The sequence below is a fragment of the Salmo salar genome, chromosome 13, assembly GCF_965601325.2.
Source record: "Salmo salar chromosome 13, fSalSal1, whole genome shotgun sequence".
Classification (NCBI taxonomy): Eukaryota; Metazoa; Chordata; class Actinopteri; order Salmoniformes; family Salmonidae; genus Salmo; species Salmo salar.
Window position 1 is genome coordinate 69113217 of NC_138303.1, and position 20450 is coordinate 69133666.

A 20450-nucleotide genomic window follows, 5' to 3' on the forward strand; every position below is an offset into this window, starting at 1 on the left:
TGGTTTATGAACTGATACTCAAAACAACGCTAGATTCAAAACTTTGACTTTTTCAATTTAAATGATTATACAAAATTCTTGCAACCAATGTAATGGTTTATATATGGGGGATACAACCATCCCAGCTCTGCAGATTTTGCTGCGAAGAGACAGAATCATTAGATAATTTGTTTTGGTACTGTCCATATGTAGCTTGTTTTTGGTCGAAGGTTCAGGAATGGCTGAAGAATTGCAACATTTACCTGGAGCTAACTCTGCAAATAGCACTGCTGGGTGATTTAAAAAGTCATAGTCAATCGATCAATAATATACTAATACTTTTAGCAAAAATGTTTATCTTTAATTTACAATATGTAGAATCTATGAGAATAGAAAGGTTCAGAACTTTTGTGAAACATCACAGGACTGTTGAAAAATATATGGCAAATAGAAATCAAAACTGATGGTGTTCAGAGATAGATGGGAGGGGTTGAGTGGAGCTGAAGGATGGCACTAAAACCAAACAAAAGACAACTACTGTAAAATATACTGTGTCCATAAAATGTATATAGTATGTATAAGCTGGAAGTAGAAGCCTAATTGTTGTTTTCCATAAGTTTACTCCAATTAGGGGAGGAATGGTAGGGTTAGGGGAAAATAATAAATATGGGGGATTGGAAATAATGCACACAATTACATTGATGGAAGCCACAATCTAACGGCAAAATTAAAGCTGATCTACCCCCTAAAAAAATATAATAAATATATATATATTTTAATAAACTCTAATCTAATCTATTATTTAGCTTCTTACCAATTTTGCTGGTGTAATTAGGCTATTTGAAATCTGATATCCCAACTCGTGTCTGTGCATTTATGTAAGCATTTATGGACAGTGTTGCATATAGGCTAAAGTCATAAAATGAGAATAGGCTGCATTGAAATGCCCCTTGCATCAAATATCCTGTTTTGTCATTTTAGTCTTGTGCACAAGCTGCTAGGCAGAAATGCAAAAGATGCCTATGTAGAGCAGTGCTTCCCAACTCCTCGAGTACCCACAACAGCACACATTTTTGTTGTAGCCCCGGACATGTACACCTGATACAACTAGTCAACTAATCATCAAGCCCTCAATGAGATGAATCAGGGGAGTTTGTCTGGGGCTAAAACAACAATGTGTGCTGTTGAGCGTCTGGAGGACTGGAGTTGGGAAACACTGATGTAGAGTAAGATGATGGAAAGGTTTTGCAAATCAGCCTCAACCACCTGAAGATTGATATTCATTACAGTTTTCTTGAATGTGGAGTAATTTGTATAACGTCACATGAACATATTCAAACCCCCAGTATTTGGGAAACATAGATCAGGGGTGGCCAACCCTCTTGTACAGTTAACTTTTGCCAGGATTTTCTATGGCCCAAATGAATTACATATTTACATGTTTGTTTGCTATGGACAAGGAGACTGAAATCCATAATATGGTTAGCCACTGCCATCAACCAATAATATTAGCATTTTCTATCCCCCCCAAAAAAGTTATTCAATGTCCCCCAGTTAGCATACTCTAAATGTCATGCCCAAATAATCTCAAAAAGTACTCAAACCAAGTCGTCGAATATTGAGTGTGTATTCAACTTTTTTTTATTTTTATTCAGCCCTGGTCAAGCCATGTGAAAATATGGAGAATTGCAGGAAATTAGCTTTAAAACATGTTTTTTTTCTTCTGGGGGTGGATCAGCAGTGCACAATGCAGGTGATGGCTGTAGGATGAAGTTGATGAAGAGCAACTGCAGAAACTTATAAGTCGACTGCAGTCAAAATTTTATGAACTTTGATCACCTGATTTTTGTCAAGTTCATGCTTTTGCTCAATGCAATATACTTTGAAGGCGGTAACCAACGATGGCCAAGGACTTGACAAAGTGATCTCCTCGAACGCATCCTTTTACTTCTGTTGCCTCGGCTACCACACTCGGCTACACTCAATCGGTCACACGTTCAAGCTAGACAATAATGAGCTAGTTCCCTCTTTTGTCGTGTTGGTATCATGCGTAGAAGCACTGGACACAGAACATTGCATTAATCGTGTAGTTAGTTAGCTAAGTAATGTTTCTTAAAATGTTGAATAAGTGTGAGCTGGCCAGCTATCGAGGAAAGATGTTGACTTAAACTACAGCTCCCAGAATGCAACCGCAATGCAGCGTAAGTGCGTGTATCCGGTGTCTTAAACACATTTTACTTCCGCCCAGACAGACCGACACGGGCATCCCGAAAAGGAAAACGTAGCTAACTTTTAAAAGCAGCAATCAACAAGAGCTTTTTGAGCATAGTTTCATATTTTACAACAAAATCAGGACATGTTTCTCGACGTGACTGAATATTGACGAAGACGCTAAAAGCAAAGACAAACGCGTTGGCCGCTCAAGAAAGTTTGTGTGAGGGCCTGTAAACAACATGTCCTCCGCCTCGCAGGCATCCTCTAGACGGCAATGGTGCTACCTCTGCGATCTGCCCAAGATGCCCTGGGCCATGCTCTGGGAATTCAGCGAAGCTGTTTGCCGGGGATGCGTGAACTACGACGGGGCGGACAGAATCGAGCTCCTAATTGAGACGGCCAGGCAGTTGAAGAGCAGCCACGGTGTTTTGGACGGAAGGTCCCCGGGCCCTCAGCAAGGCAAACCCAGCTCAGGTGGACCGATGGAAGGAGGGAGGCAGCATGCAGAACGTTTAGACAGGGGGAGGGGAGAGTATGGCGTTTCCCCCCGCCTCCCCAATGGTCTGCACAGAGCTGAAGATGTGAGTATGTCAGAGGGGAGCAGGCAGAGCCCCAACACTAGAAGGGCTATGGCTGGGGCCGCACCTGCTCTACATGGGACCATACCTCATGCTTTGATAGCCCAGGGGTTAGTGGGGGCCCCTCACGGCTTGTTGGCCCCCGTTTCAGGCACCAGAGCTGGGGGCCCGCAGATGGCTGGTTCCTCTGGCCATATAATGGGTGGTGATGGAAGGCGCCAGGTAATGTCAGCCATGTCGCTGGAGGCAGGCTGGAGGAATGGGGAGGTCATGGCTGAGCTGGCAGAGAGCGCCAGGAGCCGGGCTGAGGGCTGGCCCAACCGCCCCAGAGCGGTACGAGACGTCCTGGTGACCCTCTGCGGCTGTGCCCCCTTCAGTGTGCGCTTCAGGAAAGACCACAACCTGGTGGGGCGCATTCTCGCTTTCGAAGCCGGGACCGGGCCTGAGTTTGAGCTGAAGGTGTTTGTGGAATACCCCAGCGGCTCTGGAATAGTCTTCTCGGGCATCCCGGAGCTTGTCAGGCAGATGTTTCGTGACTCAAACAAAGACGCGGGCAAAGCGGTGAACTCTGGGCTGCGTTACGTGGAATATGAGAGGCGGCAGGGTGCCGGGGACTGGCGTGCGCTCACGGAGCTCCTTAGTGACGGTGTACGCTCGTTTAAGGAGCCACCGATGCCCGAGATCCTCCCACAGCCGTACACGGATGCCGGCATGCCCATGGCGCCCACCGGCCGCTCTGCACCTACCAAGGGTGCTGCACGGCGACGCAAAGCATCACCGAGCTCTGAAAACGGAGAGAGTGATGGAAGGCCCATGGGGGATCACCCAGCCAGAGAGCCTTGGTCTCGAGGTCCCTATCCAGGCATGGAGCCCCTAGGCTCAGGCATGACCAACCCCCAGGATGGCCAGCCCCGCTCACACAGCCAGCCCTCGCCCATCTCAGCGCTCATGGGAGTGGCCGACAGCCTAAGCTCAAGCCAGATGTCCCGAGAAGGCCCCGGCATGTCCTCAGCCCACTCCTCCGCAGCTGGCCGCCCAACCAGCGGCAGTCCCTCCTCTGCCTCCACCGCAGTCTCCCAGGCAGATATGGGCCAGGGTGCCCAAGGGGGGCCGAGCACTACCAGCGCTGGGGATTCCGGGAGCGGCGCCCTGCTTTGCTGCACCCTCTGCCGAGAGCGCCTGGAAGACACTCACTTTGTCCAGTGTCCGTCTGTCCCACACCACAAGTTCTGCTTCCCATGCACGCGTGGCTCCATCCGCAGTCAAGGCCCTGGAGGAGAGGTGTACTGCCCCAGCGGTGAGCGTTGTCCCCTGGCCGGATCCACCGTGCCCTGGGCTTTCATGCAGGGAGAGATCTCCACCATCCTGGCCGGAGACAGCGACGTGACAGTGAAGAAGGAGAACGACCCCTGACCCCAATCAAGGTGAAAGGCCCATGACATTAATCTTTATTTTTTTCATAGAGCTATTAGAGCAGCAGTAGTTGTTTCTGTTACTAATACATGTTGTAATTGTCTTCTCAACAGCGGATCAAACACTTTGAAAGCGCTTCCCTGATCTATTTATCTCACCCGGAAGTTCAGATTGGCTGCAATTCATCACGTGCACCGCAGAGGTGCAGCAAGAAATAACCTAATCACCACGCAACCCAGGAGGCAACAGAACCACCTTTAAGAAGTTAGGAGGGCACCAGAACCATCAGTCCAAAATGGGGCCACATGTCTGTCTGAGCGGGGCTCATCTGTTGGTAGTAATAGTTAAACTAGAGAAAATCCCAAGTCATTCTCCATGTCCAATGAAGCAGCAAAGGCTATTCACGAGGCCTTGTTTTAAAAGCCCAGGATTGAAAGCACAGGTCTGTTCTTTAATATGACAATCTCTCAACGTTTCATGTTTTTCTATATAAAACAATTTAGTTGCATACTGTGTCATATGTGAACGATACTAATATTGAAAGTCCATGGGTAACCAGAAGCAGGTCATTATTTGGACAGGACAAATAGATATTTTTTTTTTAAATGGCAAAACCAGTAGGTCCTTAAAACCAAGGTTTAAACATTTTAATCACACGTCTCTTCAATGTATGCTCCTTTATTACATATTGTATGTCAGAAATGTGAATTTTACTTTAAATGACTAATTTCTATTTTTGATACATAAATTTATTGTATGTGTTTATAGTAAGTGATAAGACCAAAGATGGCTTTGTGCTCTAATTTTACTGTCGCTTTGTATGCTGTACTCACTGATAACTTTGTTAGTCACTCTGTTTCTTAATCTACCACAGAAGTAAGCTGGTTGTTTGTCTAACTTTTTTTGAAATCCCTGTATGTGTGTATGTATACACACACACGCTTCAATGGTTAAACATACTCGAAATGTGATCTTAATATGGGGTCAACTCTAATAAATTCCAGAATAGTCATTGCTCTTGTGGATTTTTGTCTTGCTCCCTTTGCTAGTGCAATTTAATTCCTACCCTTTTGTAAAAATGTTTCTGTATGGCACACACATACCAGGAGAACTGCAGCATTTTTCAAACAATTAATCTTAGAAAAAGGTATACAGTTGCACTCATATTGGAACTTTCCAATGGGGGAAGTTCAAAACTGGTTAAAATGCTATTTTTACCCTGTTATGAAAATAACCTGATTCCAACCAAATTAATTAGAATTTTAAATAATTTAGTCCAGGCCATTTGACGTTGAAAAATGTCAATTCTAAATCAAACATGACCACCAAGTCCCAAATTACAATTTATTTAAGAAGTGAATTGTGAAAGGGTGCCAATATGTTACAGCACAACTGGACATAGACATTTGAAAATAGGCACATATTTAAAATATCTTTCCATCTATGACATTTTCCATGATTCAGCATTTTAAAACTTTATGAAATTCCAATGATACCACAGTAAACCACCTCTAACTGTAAACAATGTATTTGAGCAGCGAAATAGGATATAAAAAGGTGACAGACATTCAATAAATGTCAAACGAGCTCACATTTCACATGCCTTGTATGCATAGACTGGTATCAAACATCACAACAACCAATTTCCAGGATTAGAATTGGGCGGTATCTAGATTGTCATACCGAGGTATACAGTATTGCTAAATGTTCACACAAGTGGCGCCCAAAAGATGAATACTTTTTTTTGACAAAACAATTTAGGCACTAGGGATATTGATTCATGAGGGGATTGAATGTCTCTGCTGTAACCAAGAAGCGTGATCATGACATCTAGCCTCTTCACACTAGCAAACCAAATGCATAGCTTGAGCCCTACGCTGGATATAATTTGACATCTTAGATTTCTTATAGTTACACTTAACTTATAGCTAGCTATAAGTAGTGGCGTAGTACTGTATTGAAAATCATAGTCGGTATTCGGCAATACCCCGGTATATCGCCCAAGTCTAATTAGAAAATATTAAAAATATTGTAAACAAAACACTTACCCACAGATTATGTATATTGTAATAACCTTTTCACAAACAAAAAGGAAGCCTGAAAAATATAGAATTTGGTATCCCTTATTGATCTGGTTCATGAGGACCATGTTTATATTCCATTGACAAATAGTGATAATGAGCAACTTGATGGTCAGCCATCAATGCTTTACATTGGAGTCACCCAGTGAAACCTTGCAAGGAGCTTCTTGATCCAACAACGTGACCCCTCAGAAAGGGCTTCCTGTGTCCCGGAGGGCCTCTTGGGCCCCTTTCAGTGTCTCCCTCTTCACACACTTCCAATAATCTATGATGCCACGCTGGGGCTGCACCTGGGGAAATAAAAACATCACATAATAATTAGAGGTCGACCGATTAATCGGCATGGCCGTTTTTTTTTTTTTTAAACCTGCATATTTAGTTAAAAGAAATTCATGTTAGCAGGCAATATTAACTAGGGAGATTGTGTCACTTCTCTTGCGTTCAGTGCAAGCAGAGTCAGGGTATATGCAACAGTTTGGGCCGCCTGGCTCGTTGCGAACTGTGAACTAATTTGTCAGAATTTTACATAATTATAACATTGAAGGTTGTGCAATGTAACAGCAATATTTAGACTTGGGGTTGCCACCCGTTCGATAAAATACAGAACGGTTCCATATTTCACTGAAAGAATAAGCATTTTGTTTTTTCGAAATGATAGTTTACAGACTTGACCATATTAATGACCAAAGGCTCGTATTTCTGTGTTTATTATATTATAGTCTATGATTTGATATAGCAGTCTGACTGAGCCGTGGTAGGCAACAGCAGGCTCATAAGCATTCATTCATACATACAGCACATTACTGCGTTTGCCAGCTCTTAGCAATGCTTGACGCAAAGCGCTGTTTATGACTTCAAGCCTATCAACTCCTGAGATTAGGCTGGCAATACTAAAGTGCCTATAAGAACATCCATTAGTCAAAGGTATATGAAATACAAAATGGTAGAGAGAAATAGTTGACACGTCAAAATTCCTATAATAACAACTACAACCTAAAACTTCTTAACTGGGAATATTGAACCACCAGCTTTCATATGTTCTGAGCAAGGAACTTAAACGTTAGCTTTTTGACATGCCACGCCACATATTGCACTTTTGCTTTCTTCTCCAACACTGTGTTTTGGCATTATTTAAACCAAATTGAACATGTTTCATTATTTATTTGAGACTAAATTGATTTTATTTATGTATTATATTAAGTTAAAATAAAAGTGTTCAATGAGTATTGTTGTAATTGTCAATATTGCATATATATATATATATATATATATTTTTTTTAAGCGACCGATTAAATCGGTATCGGCTTTTTTGGTCCTCCAATAATCGGTATTGAAAAAAATAATAATCATAAATCGGTCAACCTCTAATAATAATAATGTTAATAAACTTTACAGAGTGGCTGCGTGAATTGATCACCAGGACACCTTTTTCTGTGGACTAAACAACCACCCAAAAAATGTTATGCAATCTCTGCTGCTTCCTCCCTTTCCTAATCCTCACTTCTAAGATTAACATTCTGAAAAATTTGGACAACATGATCAGCGTGAGGTTCTCTCCCCCAAAAAGTGCGTAAAGTAACACATTGCGGAACGTTTAAAAGGTTATTTAGTACACTGGAAAAGGTGTCCTAGGGGGCCGGGCGGTTCGATTAGATTGTGTAGCTTCGGCTGAAACTTAACTTGTATAGCACTATTCATACAGAGACCGCAACTCACAACACAATGATTATTAACAAGTAAATTGGAGACTTGCATGAAAGTTTGAGTGAAGCACGGATCTCAAGATCAAATAACGCCCTGACATACTTTTTAATGTGATTGCCAACTGGTAAATACCCCCTTTACCTTCAAGCCACGTAGTACTCGGTCCTCCATCACTCCGATAAACTCCTTGTGGCTCAGGCAGTTATCGCCGTCCAGGTCAAAGATCTTGAACACAGTGTCCAGCACGTTCTCCGAGAGGTCGTGCCCTGTGGCGATCTTCACAGCTCGCTTAAATTGGACTGTGGAGAATGGAAAGGAAACAAACTATCAGGATAATGTCTTTGGTTGAAGTGATTTGACTGTGTTGAATCAGAAACATGCATACAAAATGCCCTTCCTACTTAAAACAAGGTAGAAATTAAAATTACCCATTCCAATAGGTCGGTTGGCTTCACTTATCATTTTCACAGAGAAGGCAAAGTCCTCCAGGTTGTTGGTGAATAGGCAAAACGCTTTGAACTCATCAAATGTGATGCTCTACAAAAGAAGAAGGACAAATGTCCAAGTTGTACACTGAGAAGTCAACCCTTGAGACCCCCCACCCCCAAAATGTGCTCTATTTCACAACTTCTTAAACCTGAAGGTACATTGACCTGACTTCCTATTATCCCTGGCCCTGTTTGAATAGAAAATGCATCCTTTCTTCATTAAAGTAACCCCACATCAGAATTGGTTGGATTGGGGAAAATAATTGGGTGGCAATTCACAACCTTGCTTTCACAACCCCTAATAATCTGTGATGACCAAGGAAGGAAGGGTGGATTTTTCAAAGCATTGGAACAGGGCCACGTTCCTTTTTACCTGGCCAGCTGGGATCCTCTTCCTCATGTTCTCCCAGTAGGCCTCGTTGGCTTCCTCGTTGGTGTAGTGCAGCAGCCACTCTGCAAAGTCCTCCCGCCGCATGGTGTCCATGCCCTTGGAAAACTGCAGGAACTCCATCTCCTGCACCTCCGCCTGCAGGTCCTCCATGAACCTAGAGGAGACATCCAGATTAAAGACACTGAATGTGACTAGGTCGGTTCTGGGCCCATACTCAAACACACCCGTTGCTGAAAGATGTATAAAATCAAGCACACAGCCATGCAATCTCCATAGACAAACATTGGCCGTAGAATGGCCTTACTGAAGAGCTCATTGACTTTCAACTTGGCACAGTCATAGGATTCTACCTTCCCAACAAGTCAGCCCTGCTAGAGCTGCTGCGGTCAACTGTAAGTGCTGTTATTGTGAAGTTGCAATGTCTAGGAGCAACAACGGCTCAGCCGCAAATGTGGTTAGCCACACAAGCTCACAGAACTGGACCGCCGAGTGCTGAAGTGCGTAACAAAATTGTATGTCCTCGATTGCAACCCTCACTACGAAGTTTAACTTCCCCTGGAAGCAATGTTTACAGCACAAGATCTGTTCATCGGGAGCTGAATTAAATAGGTTTTCATGGCCGAACAGCTGCACACAAACCTAAGATCCCCATGCGCAATGCCAAGCGTCGGCTGGAGTGTTGTAAAGCTTGCCATTCTACTCTGGAGCAGTGGAAACATTCTTTGGAGTGATGAATCACGCTTCACCAATGAGGGCTGTGATGAATCACGCTTCACCAATTGGGCTGTTTTTCATGGTTCGGGCTAAGCCCCTTAGCGTGAAGATTTCCCTTCACTGGAACTACAACATACATTTACATTACAGACGATTATGTGCTTCCAACTTTGTGGCAACAGTTTTGGGAAGGCCTTTTCCTGTTTCAGCATGACAATGCCCCCTGTGCACAAAGCGAGGTCATACAGAAATGGTTTGTCAAGATTGGTGTGAAAGAACTTGACTGGCCTGGAAAGACCCCTAACCTCAACCCCATCAAAGACCTTTGGGATGAATTGGAACACCGACTGCGAGCCAGGCCTAATCGTCCAACCTCACTAATGCTCGTGGCTGAATGGAAGCAAGTCCCCGACCAACTCCATATTAACGCCTATGATTTTGGAATGAGATGTTCGACGAGCATGTGTCCACATACTTTTGGTCATGTAGTGTATTTTACCTGCAGAATACATTGTACTGAAGCTTGTTTTTGCCATTCCTGCCAAAGAAGAATGCCTGCAGTGTAGTGTTCACACCATCCCCCTCTACGACTGGTTTCTGTGAAGATGACATCAAGTTTCAACACTTCCTGCCTTTGTTATTACTGCAAGCCCCATCACGCTTGAAATACGAGTAAACACAATCAGTTTTCCAGCCGGTACGCAATGGTTTACGTCACCGTACAATGACAGTTGGCAAGGCTTAGCGCTTTCAATGTGCATTTCCACATGTCATTTAAAATAAATTAAAAAAAATACCCTTTATTTAACTAGGCAAGTCACTAAGAACAAATTCTTATTTACAATGACGGCCTACTGGGGAACAGTGGGTTAACTGCCTTGTACAGAGGCAGAACGACAGATTTTTACCTTGTCAGCTCAGGGATTCGATCCAGCAACCTTTGTTACTGGCCCAACGCTCTAACCCCTAGGCTACCTGCTGCCCATATCAAGTATTTTGAAAACTTTTCAACAAATCACATAAATGACTGAGTTCAGTCTTAAAAAGGTTTAGAGTGTTGACTCACCAAGTCTGTGGCACCTTCCATGGGCACTTTCTCTTTTCTTTTCCCAATGATTTTCTTGAGCTTCATCATAAAAACAAAGCAGCAACAATTGCTACTTGTATTATAATAAACGCAGATACTAAACTACAAAAGATTAAGCTAAAAACATTTACTACTAGTGAGAGCATTTCTTAGCTAGCTTAGTCTAAAAATTCAGGAAACAACTAATTCAGTTATAAACCCACTAATAACACATACATACCTCTTACTCATCTGGATTATCCAATAAATGTCAGCAATAAGAGAATTTTTCATTAGTCAAAAAGTTTTACTACCCACAATGCCTCACTAATATTAAAACTGGAGCCAGTTAGAAACAGCAAACAGTGTGTGTTTGAGATCGACTGAACAGCAGTTGGACCGCATAGAACTACTGATCTACAAATCATCTTGCATCCCAAATACTACTCATGATGTTACCAAAGCGATCACTTGCCTTGCTCACACTGATCCCCTCAAAACACGCTGAATGATTATCTATGCTGCTCCTCGCTCTACTTTGTCAGGTGCATAACATGCTTACGTGTAAGATGTTTTGGACCCCATATTCCCAGTAGGAACACACAACAGAGGTCTCTTAACGCTATCTAAACCCTGTGGTTCCCAGTGTTGCTGAATGTCCACACCAGGCTCTGTTCAAAATTAGGGAATCAACTTTTCATTGGTTTGGTACAAAACTGTGTCAGTCACATGCTTTTTTGTAACAATGTATGCATACTGCATTGTGCTAAATCCAACTGGTAAATACAGTATGTTTACAAACTAGATTCTGTAACATACAATGCATTCGGAAAGTATTCAGACCTCTCGACTTTTCCCACATTTTGTTACGTTACAGCCTTATTCTAAAATTGATTAAATAGATTTTCCCCCTCATCAATCTACACAGAGTCAGAGTCCTTTAGGTGCCTTTTGGCAGAAACTGGGAGAAACTGGTGCAGACTTGAAGTACTGGCCATACAACATGTGACTGAGTATCAAGTGTATAGTACTCACTTGTAGGAGCATTTATTTTAAAACCTCCAACTGGGCAACTTCCATGTTAGGGCTCGTAATATTTTGGAATTTAACAGCGTAGATACTTGATATAGATATACATTACTATATAATTTGATATACAATCAGACTGAATACAGATTACTATATGCAACATGAAAATACAAATCCATCAACTCCTTGAGAACCCTTTCATCGCTGTCTGATGAGAACCACAAATGTTTCAGTAAATTCAAAACAATTACCACATTTTCCGCATTAATGAACATACAATTATAAAGCTTCAAAAGCTATTTTGAATACATTTTCTTGGTCCTAGAGTCACGAAATGTTCAGAGTACATTGAGGGGAATTACTGCTTTCAATCAATAAAAAAAGAAAGAAAATTGGCCACAAATGCAGTTACAAGGTTTTCATCAGAGAGCGACGATATAAAAAACGAAAATGTGAGGAACATTATATAATACAGATTATAAAGCATACCTTGAGAAACTCCTTTCTGTCCACATGCTCATTGCCATCAATATCAAGCATTTTGAAAGCTATATGAAATCCTGTGTGTGGCTCTGAAATTACACAATGCATTTTCTATTAGAAAATAACATCACAGGCTTATCTGCAGTTGAAGTCGGAAGTTTACATACACTTAGGTGAGTCATTAAAACAAATTGTTCAACCACTCTACAAATGTCTTGTTAACAAACTATAGTTTTAGCAAGTCAGTTAGTACATCACTTTGTGCATGACAAGTAATTTTTCCAACAATTGTTTACAGACAGATTATTTCACTTATAATTCACTGTATCACAATTCCAGTGGGTCACAAGTTTACATACACTAAGTTGACTGTGCCTTTAACTAGCTTGGAAAATTCCATAAAATGTCATGGCTTTAGAAGCTTCTGATAGGCTAATTGACATCATTTGAGTCAATTGGAGATGTACCCGTGGATATATTTCAAGGCCTACCTTCAAACTTAGTGCCTCTTTGCTTGACATCATGGGAAAATCTAAAGAAAAAGGTACCACGTTCATCTGTACAAACAATATTACGCAAGTATAAACACCATGGGACCACGCAGCCGTCATACCACTTAGGAAAGAGACGCGTTCTGTCTCCTATCGATGAACGTATTTTGGTGAGAAAAGTGCAAATCAATCCCAGACCAACAGCACCTTGTGAAGATGCTGGAGGAAACAGGTACAAAAGTATCTATATTCACAGTAAAACGAGTCCTATATTGACATAACTTGAAAGGCTGCTCAGCAAGGTAGAAGCCACTGCTCCAAAACCACCAAAACCAGACTACAGTTTGCAACTGCACATGGGGACAAAGATCATACTTTTTGTAGAAATGTCCGCTGGTCTTATGAAACAAAAATAGAACTGTTTGGCCATAGTTATGTTTGGAGGAAAAAGGGGGAGGCTTGCAAGCCGAAGAACATCATCCCAACCGTGAAGCACGAGGGTGGCAGCATCATGTTGTGGGGGTGCTTTGCTGCAGGAGGAACTGGTGCACTTCAAAACATAGATGGCATCATGAGGTAGGAAAATTGTGGATATATTGAAGCAACATCTCAAGACATCAGTCAGGAAGTTAAAGCTTGGTCACAAATGGGTCTTCCAAATGGACAACGACCCCAAGCATACTTCCAAAGTTGTGGCAAAATGGCTTAAGGACAACAAAGTCAAGGTATTGGAGTGGCCATCACAAAGCCCTGACCTCAATCCTATAGAAGATTTGTGGGCAGAACTGAAAAAGCGTGTGTGAGCAAGGCCTACAAACCTGCAACGTTACACCAGCTCTGTCAGGAGGAATGGGCCAAAATTCACCAAACTTATTGTGGGAAGCTTGTGGAAGGCTACCTGAAACATTTGACCCAAGTTAAACTATTTAAAGGCAATGCTACCAAATACTAATTGAGTGTATGTAAACGTCTGACCCACTAGGAATGTGATGAAATAAATAAAAGCTGAAATCATTCTCTACCATTATTCTGACATTTCACATTCTTAAAATAAAACGGTGTCCTAACTGACAGAAGACAGGGAATTTTTACTAAACGTCAGGAATTGTGAAAAACTGAGTTTAAATGTATTTGGCTAAGGTGTATGTAAACTTCCAACTTCAACTGTAGGTACTGCTTGGACCTAACAAAGCAGCGACAAGATGAGCGCTTAACAGCAGGGTCTTCTGAAATAATGATTCTAGCACAACATTGTTGGTGACCGGGCAACATTTTGAATGAGGAAGTTAAGTCGCCAAAACACTACCACATGAGCTGTGTGTTCAGTATCTACGTATGAGAAAAAAATACTATAAATAGAAAAATAAAATGTCCGTTCTACTGAACTGTTTGAAGATGTTATTTTTCATTTTGTGCCTACTGAAAACCACCACCCAGGTTGTCAGTCCAGCTACATATAAGTTTTAGCCAGCTATTCAGTCACTGCACTAACCTTGACAGCATAGAAAATCCCACCAATTCAAGTAATGCATACATAATCTTATTATTTTCACAATGTGTTACAGTAACAGGCTAAACATGATAGATAGTGCATTAGATTAGGCTACGTCAAATTAAGTTAACCTATTGTGCAGACAATAAGATGAGGGGCCTGAAAATATCATGGGCAACGGAAACTCGGCAATTCATAAATGAGCCAGCTCCTCTACAAAGGTGTTGCCACATATTCATTATGTTTGCACGTCTATATGCTACATCTGTGCTAAACCAGGGCCGTGTTCATTAGGCACCCAACGGTAGAAAACTGTCTGAAACGGGAAGGTATCATCTGTCCTTGTGTAACAGTGTTGCTTCCGTTCTTCTCCCTGCCCCTACCTGGACTCAAACCAGGGACCCTCTGAACACATCGACATCTGTCGCCCATGAAGAAGCCGCGGCCCTTGAGCAGGTGATGACACCGATTGAATGATACTAGGCTATACTCAAACCCTTTGACCTCCTCCACAGCAACCCCAGCAGTCGGGCAAAGCTCAACTGAGTAGATACCGCTAACTAGCTATCCAATTGACATTGACTAAACTTGTCCAATAAACACACATTTTTGTTTTCAGTTGCAAACCATTTTGCTAATGGACACGACCCAGATGAAGTAAGATGTGCTGTGTAAGCATGAGAGGATGCAGGTTCCAATGCATGTCATTGAAAGGGAGGGCTGTTTCTACTGTATGTCATGCTGAGTCTATAACTTACTGGTCAGAATAGTCAACAGGAACAGGTACTCTGTGTACGATATCAGACCTGCAAGACATAAAACATGCCATCTGTATCACACAAACATTTCAGTGAGTGTTAATTTAACCCGTTTAGATTGACTCCAACATCAAATACACATTTCCTGCCTGAAGTATAATTAGCCAGCATCTTTTAACTTTGATAAAGCACGTAGCACCAGTGAGGTTGTTTGACCATGGAATGAAAACGTACCATTGTCTCCAAAGTTTCTGAACAGACTGTTGCCTGCCTGGGCCCGTGAGGCAGCATCCAGCATCTTATCCACCTCCTGCAAGTATCATCAATTATGCAAAGACAAACAACAAAAAGTAATCTCGTGCTGTAATGCTCATGTTGGTAAGACTACAGTAAATCCAAAACAAGTTCTGACAATGAGTTAACCCGATCCCAACACTCACCTTTTTGGTTAGAGCTTTATTTTGCAATTTACCTACAAGCAGAAGGAAAAGTAAAGAGCAGTTCTTGCTTGGAACAAAATGTAATACACTTACCCAGATGGAGCTTGTATCTAGCCAATGAAGCCATATGCCAAACAATTACATTCATTACATCATGCAGTATCCCTTTTCAACCACGTAGGCCATTTTACAACATGGACACTATCATTTGATACTACTGTACTTACGGTCAACATTCTCCAGCATGATTGAGAAGAGGAAATCTCTTGGTGTCATGTAAAGCTCCTCATCGTACATCATTGAGGCAAACTGGTTGAAGCGCATCCGTCTGGCAGACATCTGGGATACTGGAAGCACCTATAATACAGAAGGAAGCATTAGCACTAAAAGGAGGACAAAGTCTAAACTAAGGGGCAGTGCAAAGCTGAAAATTGGATAAGATAATGGAAATAGAATGTTCAGTACTCCTGACCAACTATTTTGGCACATAGACTTTCATGTAAACAGCAATTAGCTAATGGTTACATTTTATTTGCTTGCTAATTCTATCAATACTCCTGACCCTACAATACTCCTGACCCTATACATAGAAAATATTATCCCATAGGCCTCTCCCCTCTCGGTCAGTTATTCAACTGGTCGTTCAGACCGGCAACGTTTCCATTTATTTAACGTTGCACACTGTTTTTTTCATACTGAAAGCAGCCCTAATCAATATGGTGTGACCATCAAATAGCAAAACTTGTGGTGCACAGACAGATCATAGCTGTGTTCGAATACCCATACTAACATACTGTATACTACATACTTAATGAGAATATACTACATACTATTAGTTCATTTTAGTACACTGTAAACGAACAGTATCCTTCAGTTGAGCATACTTGCGCTTCACCTGTCTACCAGAAGTGGATGCTGTTGCTATGCAACCTCTTGCTAGCATAACAAATTACTAGCTAGACATTTTACTACTTCGGGTGTGTTCTTAAATTCAATCTGGAGTGCCAGAGTGCAATCTGGGCGTTGGTAAATTCAGAGCGTTGTCAGATTGTCCGTTTGTAAATTCATAGTGTTTCGCTCTGGGAGTGTTCAGAGTGCACACTGGACGCTCTAGCCGAGGAGTAGGGTTGATTTGAGCGTTCTGATCTAACAACGGTAGTCAGGCACCCAGCTAACTGGCTAGCTACTTCCAGACACAAATGAGAGAACACCTCACTCTGACCATTTCACTCACCCTAGCAGAGCTGGTTAAGCAGTTTTCATGTTATCCAGACAGTTGGTGACAAACTGCTGCTGGCAACAATTTAATTAAGTTACTTTGCCAACGTTTAACGACACCGGCAATATTCAACGGGTGTTGAGCGTTCGTAAATTCAGTTATTCTGTGCTACTCTGGTACACTCAAACGAGAGTGCTCTGAAATTGGACTAACTCGGATAGCCAGAGCGAATTCACGAAAGCACCCGAATGTCCATTGAGAACACACAGCTAATGACTGGAATAATCAAGTCAAACATTGGGTAGGTAGTTAGATAGGATATTGTTAATATACTGGCAATTTTAATGTATTAGTAACCAACTAACATCGTTAACACCGTTAGAAAGCAGCTAGCTAACATAGCATATCTTTACGCAACCTCTCCCTCAACGTGATCAAGACAAAGGAGATGATTGTGGACTACAGGAAAAAGAGGACCGAGCACACCCCCATTCTCATCAACGGGGCTGCAGTGGAGCAGGTTGAGAGCTTCAAGTTCCTTGGTGTCCACATCAACAAACTAACATGGTCCAAGCACACCAAGATATTTGTGAAGAGGGCACGACAAAACCAACTCCCCCTCAGGAGACTGAAAAGATTTGGCATGGGTCTTCAGATCCTCAAAAGGTTCTACAGCATCTCCATCGAGAGCATCCTGACTGGTTGCATCACCGCCTGGTATGGCAACTGCTCGGCCTCCGACCGCAAGGCACTAGAGGGTAGTGCGAACGGCCCAGTATATCACTGGGGCCAAGCTTCCTGCCATCCAGGACCTCTATACTAGGCGGTGTCAAAGGAAGGCCCTAAAAATGGTCAAAGACTCCAGCCACCCCAGTCGTAGACTGTTCTCTCTGCTAACGCACGGCAAGCAGTACCGGAGCGCCAAGTCTAGGTCCAAGAGGCTTCTAAACAGCTTCTCTCCCAAGCCACAAGACTCCTGAATATCTAGTCAAATGGCTACCCAGACTATTTGCATTGCCCCCCACCCCCTGTCCCCCCCTCTTTACACTACTGCTACTCTCTTGTCATCTATGCATAGTCACTTTAATAACTCTACCTACATGTACATACCACCTCAACTATCCGGTGCCCCCGCACATTGACTCTGTATTGGTACAGTCTCGCTATTGTTATTTTACTGCTGCTCTTTAATTACTTGTTACTTTCATCTCTTATCCGTATTTTTTTTAAACTGCATTGTTGGTTAGGGGCTTGTAAGTAAGCATTTCACTGTAAGGTCTACACCTGTTGTATTAGGCGCATGTCACTAATACAATTGTATTTGATTTACAGCAGTATGTGCAGGTATGTGGTTCGTAAGGGTGGAGTAGCTAACGAATTGTCAGCCAACATATTCTTAAAGGTAACTTATTCGAAAAGTAACATTTTTTCCGACATTTTCTTCAAATCTGAAAACGATGTGAAGTCACGCCCATTTCCAGAAGAATTGCATTATGGACCCTAAAATCACGGCAAGTGGCCACTGTTTGTATACTTCGTATTTTTGCGACTGTAGTACGACATCCGGAAACTTTTGGCATACTAACTATATCCATATTATGACCAAAAAGTATGCACTACATTTACGTCACAGATAGCATGGTTAGTATGAGTATTCGAACATAGTTCATATATAAAGAAGACACAAAACAATATCGTCCTCTGAGCCACTGTAATCATCATGTCATTCAGCACCGTTTCCGTCTAATTAAAACGTTTAACACCGTTCTGAATACACCACAATACTCTCAAACTGTTGATTGGATAAAAAAAAATAAAAAAATGCGATAACTAGCTACCTAACGTTACCATATTATTTGTACGCAGAGCCTTAGCTAAATAGGCTACTTGTTGTTTACTAATAGGCCTACTGTAATATAGGACGCCGCGCATCGTCCTTAACATGGCTGTTTACTTGAGCATTGTACTAACATTCAGTTGTGATAATGCCTGGTAGAAAAGTTTAGCATACAAATACTGCCTCACCAGGCACTTAGCTAACTAGCAAGATTCCTGGCAAGTTCGGATAGCTAGTTAACTCAAACTTCGTAGCTAACTTTACAGATAGAGTGGCGCAGCTAGCTAGCTACCAACGAGACTTTAACGTTACCTTTTCCTCCTCGGCATGGACGGTGAAGGGCAAAAACCTCTTACTCGGCTCAAAGTGATAATATACCAGCACGCTTCCAACGACAGACCCCAAAATGCCAGGTCCCATGGCACTATGCAGCGTTCTGTATGACCAAGGTCTCCTCCAAAAGTTTCTCAAAACTCCAGCAACCCTGCCAAAGCTGGCCATTTTCCGTAAACTTCTTCTTAGGTACCTTCTTCTTCGATGACGTTTAATGGCGGTTGGCATCCAATACCTGTTGCATTACCGCCACCAACTAGACTGGAGTATAACTCCTTTATACTTTGCTTGAATTAAAAATAATAAACAAATACCATATAAAAACAAAGAATAATCCCCACCTCCACTATTTAAATCTATTTAGTCCTACTTAACACACCCTGTAACTCTTCTGACGTCAAGTCTGGCACACCCAAATACCTTTCTGCAGCAGCCACCACAACCTCAATTTTCTGTGACTTACGTTCCATCCCTGCAGTACAGTTGATAACCATTGCTATAAATGATACAAATCCAATCTTACTGAAACATATAGCACTTGTTGGACTATCCCTCTGCACTGGTACAGCTCTTCAACTCACACGACTCCTCATGACCCCCCCTCCCCCTTGACCCATCTTCCTTTACTTTCTTCACTTCCTCAGCATAGACAGCTTCTGCACTACTCTAATCCTGGAAACCTCAACCTGCGTCTCTCGTGGACATTTCTGATCTCCAGCCCCATGGGTACCCCTACAATTAACACATACCACTACTTTCCCTAATGCTACACATGCATTTGTCTCATGCCCTTACGCACACTTCTCACACCTAGGAACCCCCCTCCGACACACTGTTGCCACATCAAATCAAATCACATTTATTTGTCACATACACATGGTTAGCAGATGTTAATAGAAGTGTAGCGAAATGCTTGTGCTTCTAGTTCCTACCATGCAGTAATATCTAACAGGTAAAATAACCTAACAATTTCACAACAACTACCTTATACACACAAGTGTAAAGTAATGAATAAGTACATATGTACATAAAAATATATAAATTAGTGATGGCCGAACGGCATAGGCAAGATGCAGTAGATGGTATAGTGTACAGTATATACATATGAGATGAGTAATGAAGGGTATGTAAACATTATATAAAGTGGCATTGTTTAAAGTGGCTAGTGATACATTACATCAAGATGGCAAGATGCAGTTGATGGTATGGCGTACAGTATATACATATGAGATGAGTAATGTAGGGTATGAAAACCTTATATAAAGTGGCATTGTTTAAAGTGGCTAGTGATACTTTTAATTACATCAAGATGGCAAGATGCAGTAGATGGTATAGCGTACAGTATATACATATGAGATAAGTAATGTAGGGTACGTAAACATTATATAATATAAAGTGGCTAGTGATAAATTGATTACATCAATTTTTCCATTATTAAAGTGGCTGGAGTTGAGTCAGTATGTTGGCAGCAGCCACTCAATGTTAGTGATGGCTGTTTAACAGTCTGATGGCCTTGAGATAGAAGCTGTTTTTCAGTCTCTCGGTCCCCGCTTTGATGCACCTGTACTGACCTCGCCTTCTGGATGATAGCGGGGTGAACAGGCAGTGGCTCGGGTGCTTGTTGTCCTTGATGATCTTTTTGGCCTTTCTGTGACATCAGGTGGTGTAGGTGTCCTGGAGGGCAGGTAGTTTGCACCCGGTGATGCGTTGTGCAGACCTCACTACCCTCTGGAGAGCCTT

General features: G+C 42.1%; 2 protein-coding genes across 2 annotated transcripts; one reads left to right on the plus strand and one right to left on the minus strand.

Annotated features, from left to right (window-relative positions):
- Positions 1-1710: 1710 nt before the first annotated feature.
- Positions 1711-5196, plus strand: LOC106567631 (interferon regulatory factor 2-binding protein 1). Its single transcript, XM_014137146.3, has 2 exons — positions 1711-4195; positions 4298-5196. Exon 1 carries the CDS (start codon positions 2433-2435, stop codon positions 4182-4184), a length of 1752 nt encoding a protein of 583 aa, XP_013992621.1. The 5' UTR covers positions 1711-2432; the 3' UTR covers positions 4185-4195; positions 4298-5196.
- Positions 5197-5514: 318 nt separating this feature from the next.
- Positions 5515-18994, minus strand: LOC106567632 (calcium uptake protein 2, mitochondrial). The gene is made up of 12 exons (XM_014137147.3): positions 18690-18994; positions 15549-15678; positions 15322-15353; positions 15116-15191; positions 14882-14929; positions 12147-12229; positions 10629-10688; positions 10062-10159; positions 8831-9002; positions 8398-8506; positions 8111-8268; positions 5515-6555 (listed from the first exon to the last, which is right to left on the minus strand). Exons 1-12 carry the CDS (start codon positions 18936-18938, stop codon positions 6454-6456), a joined length of 1317 nt encoding a protein of 438 aa, XP_013992622.1. The 5' UTR covers positions 18939-18994; the 3' UTR covers positions 5515-6453.
- Between the last annotated feature and the right edge of the window lie 1456 nt (positions 18995-20450).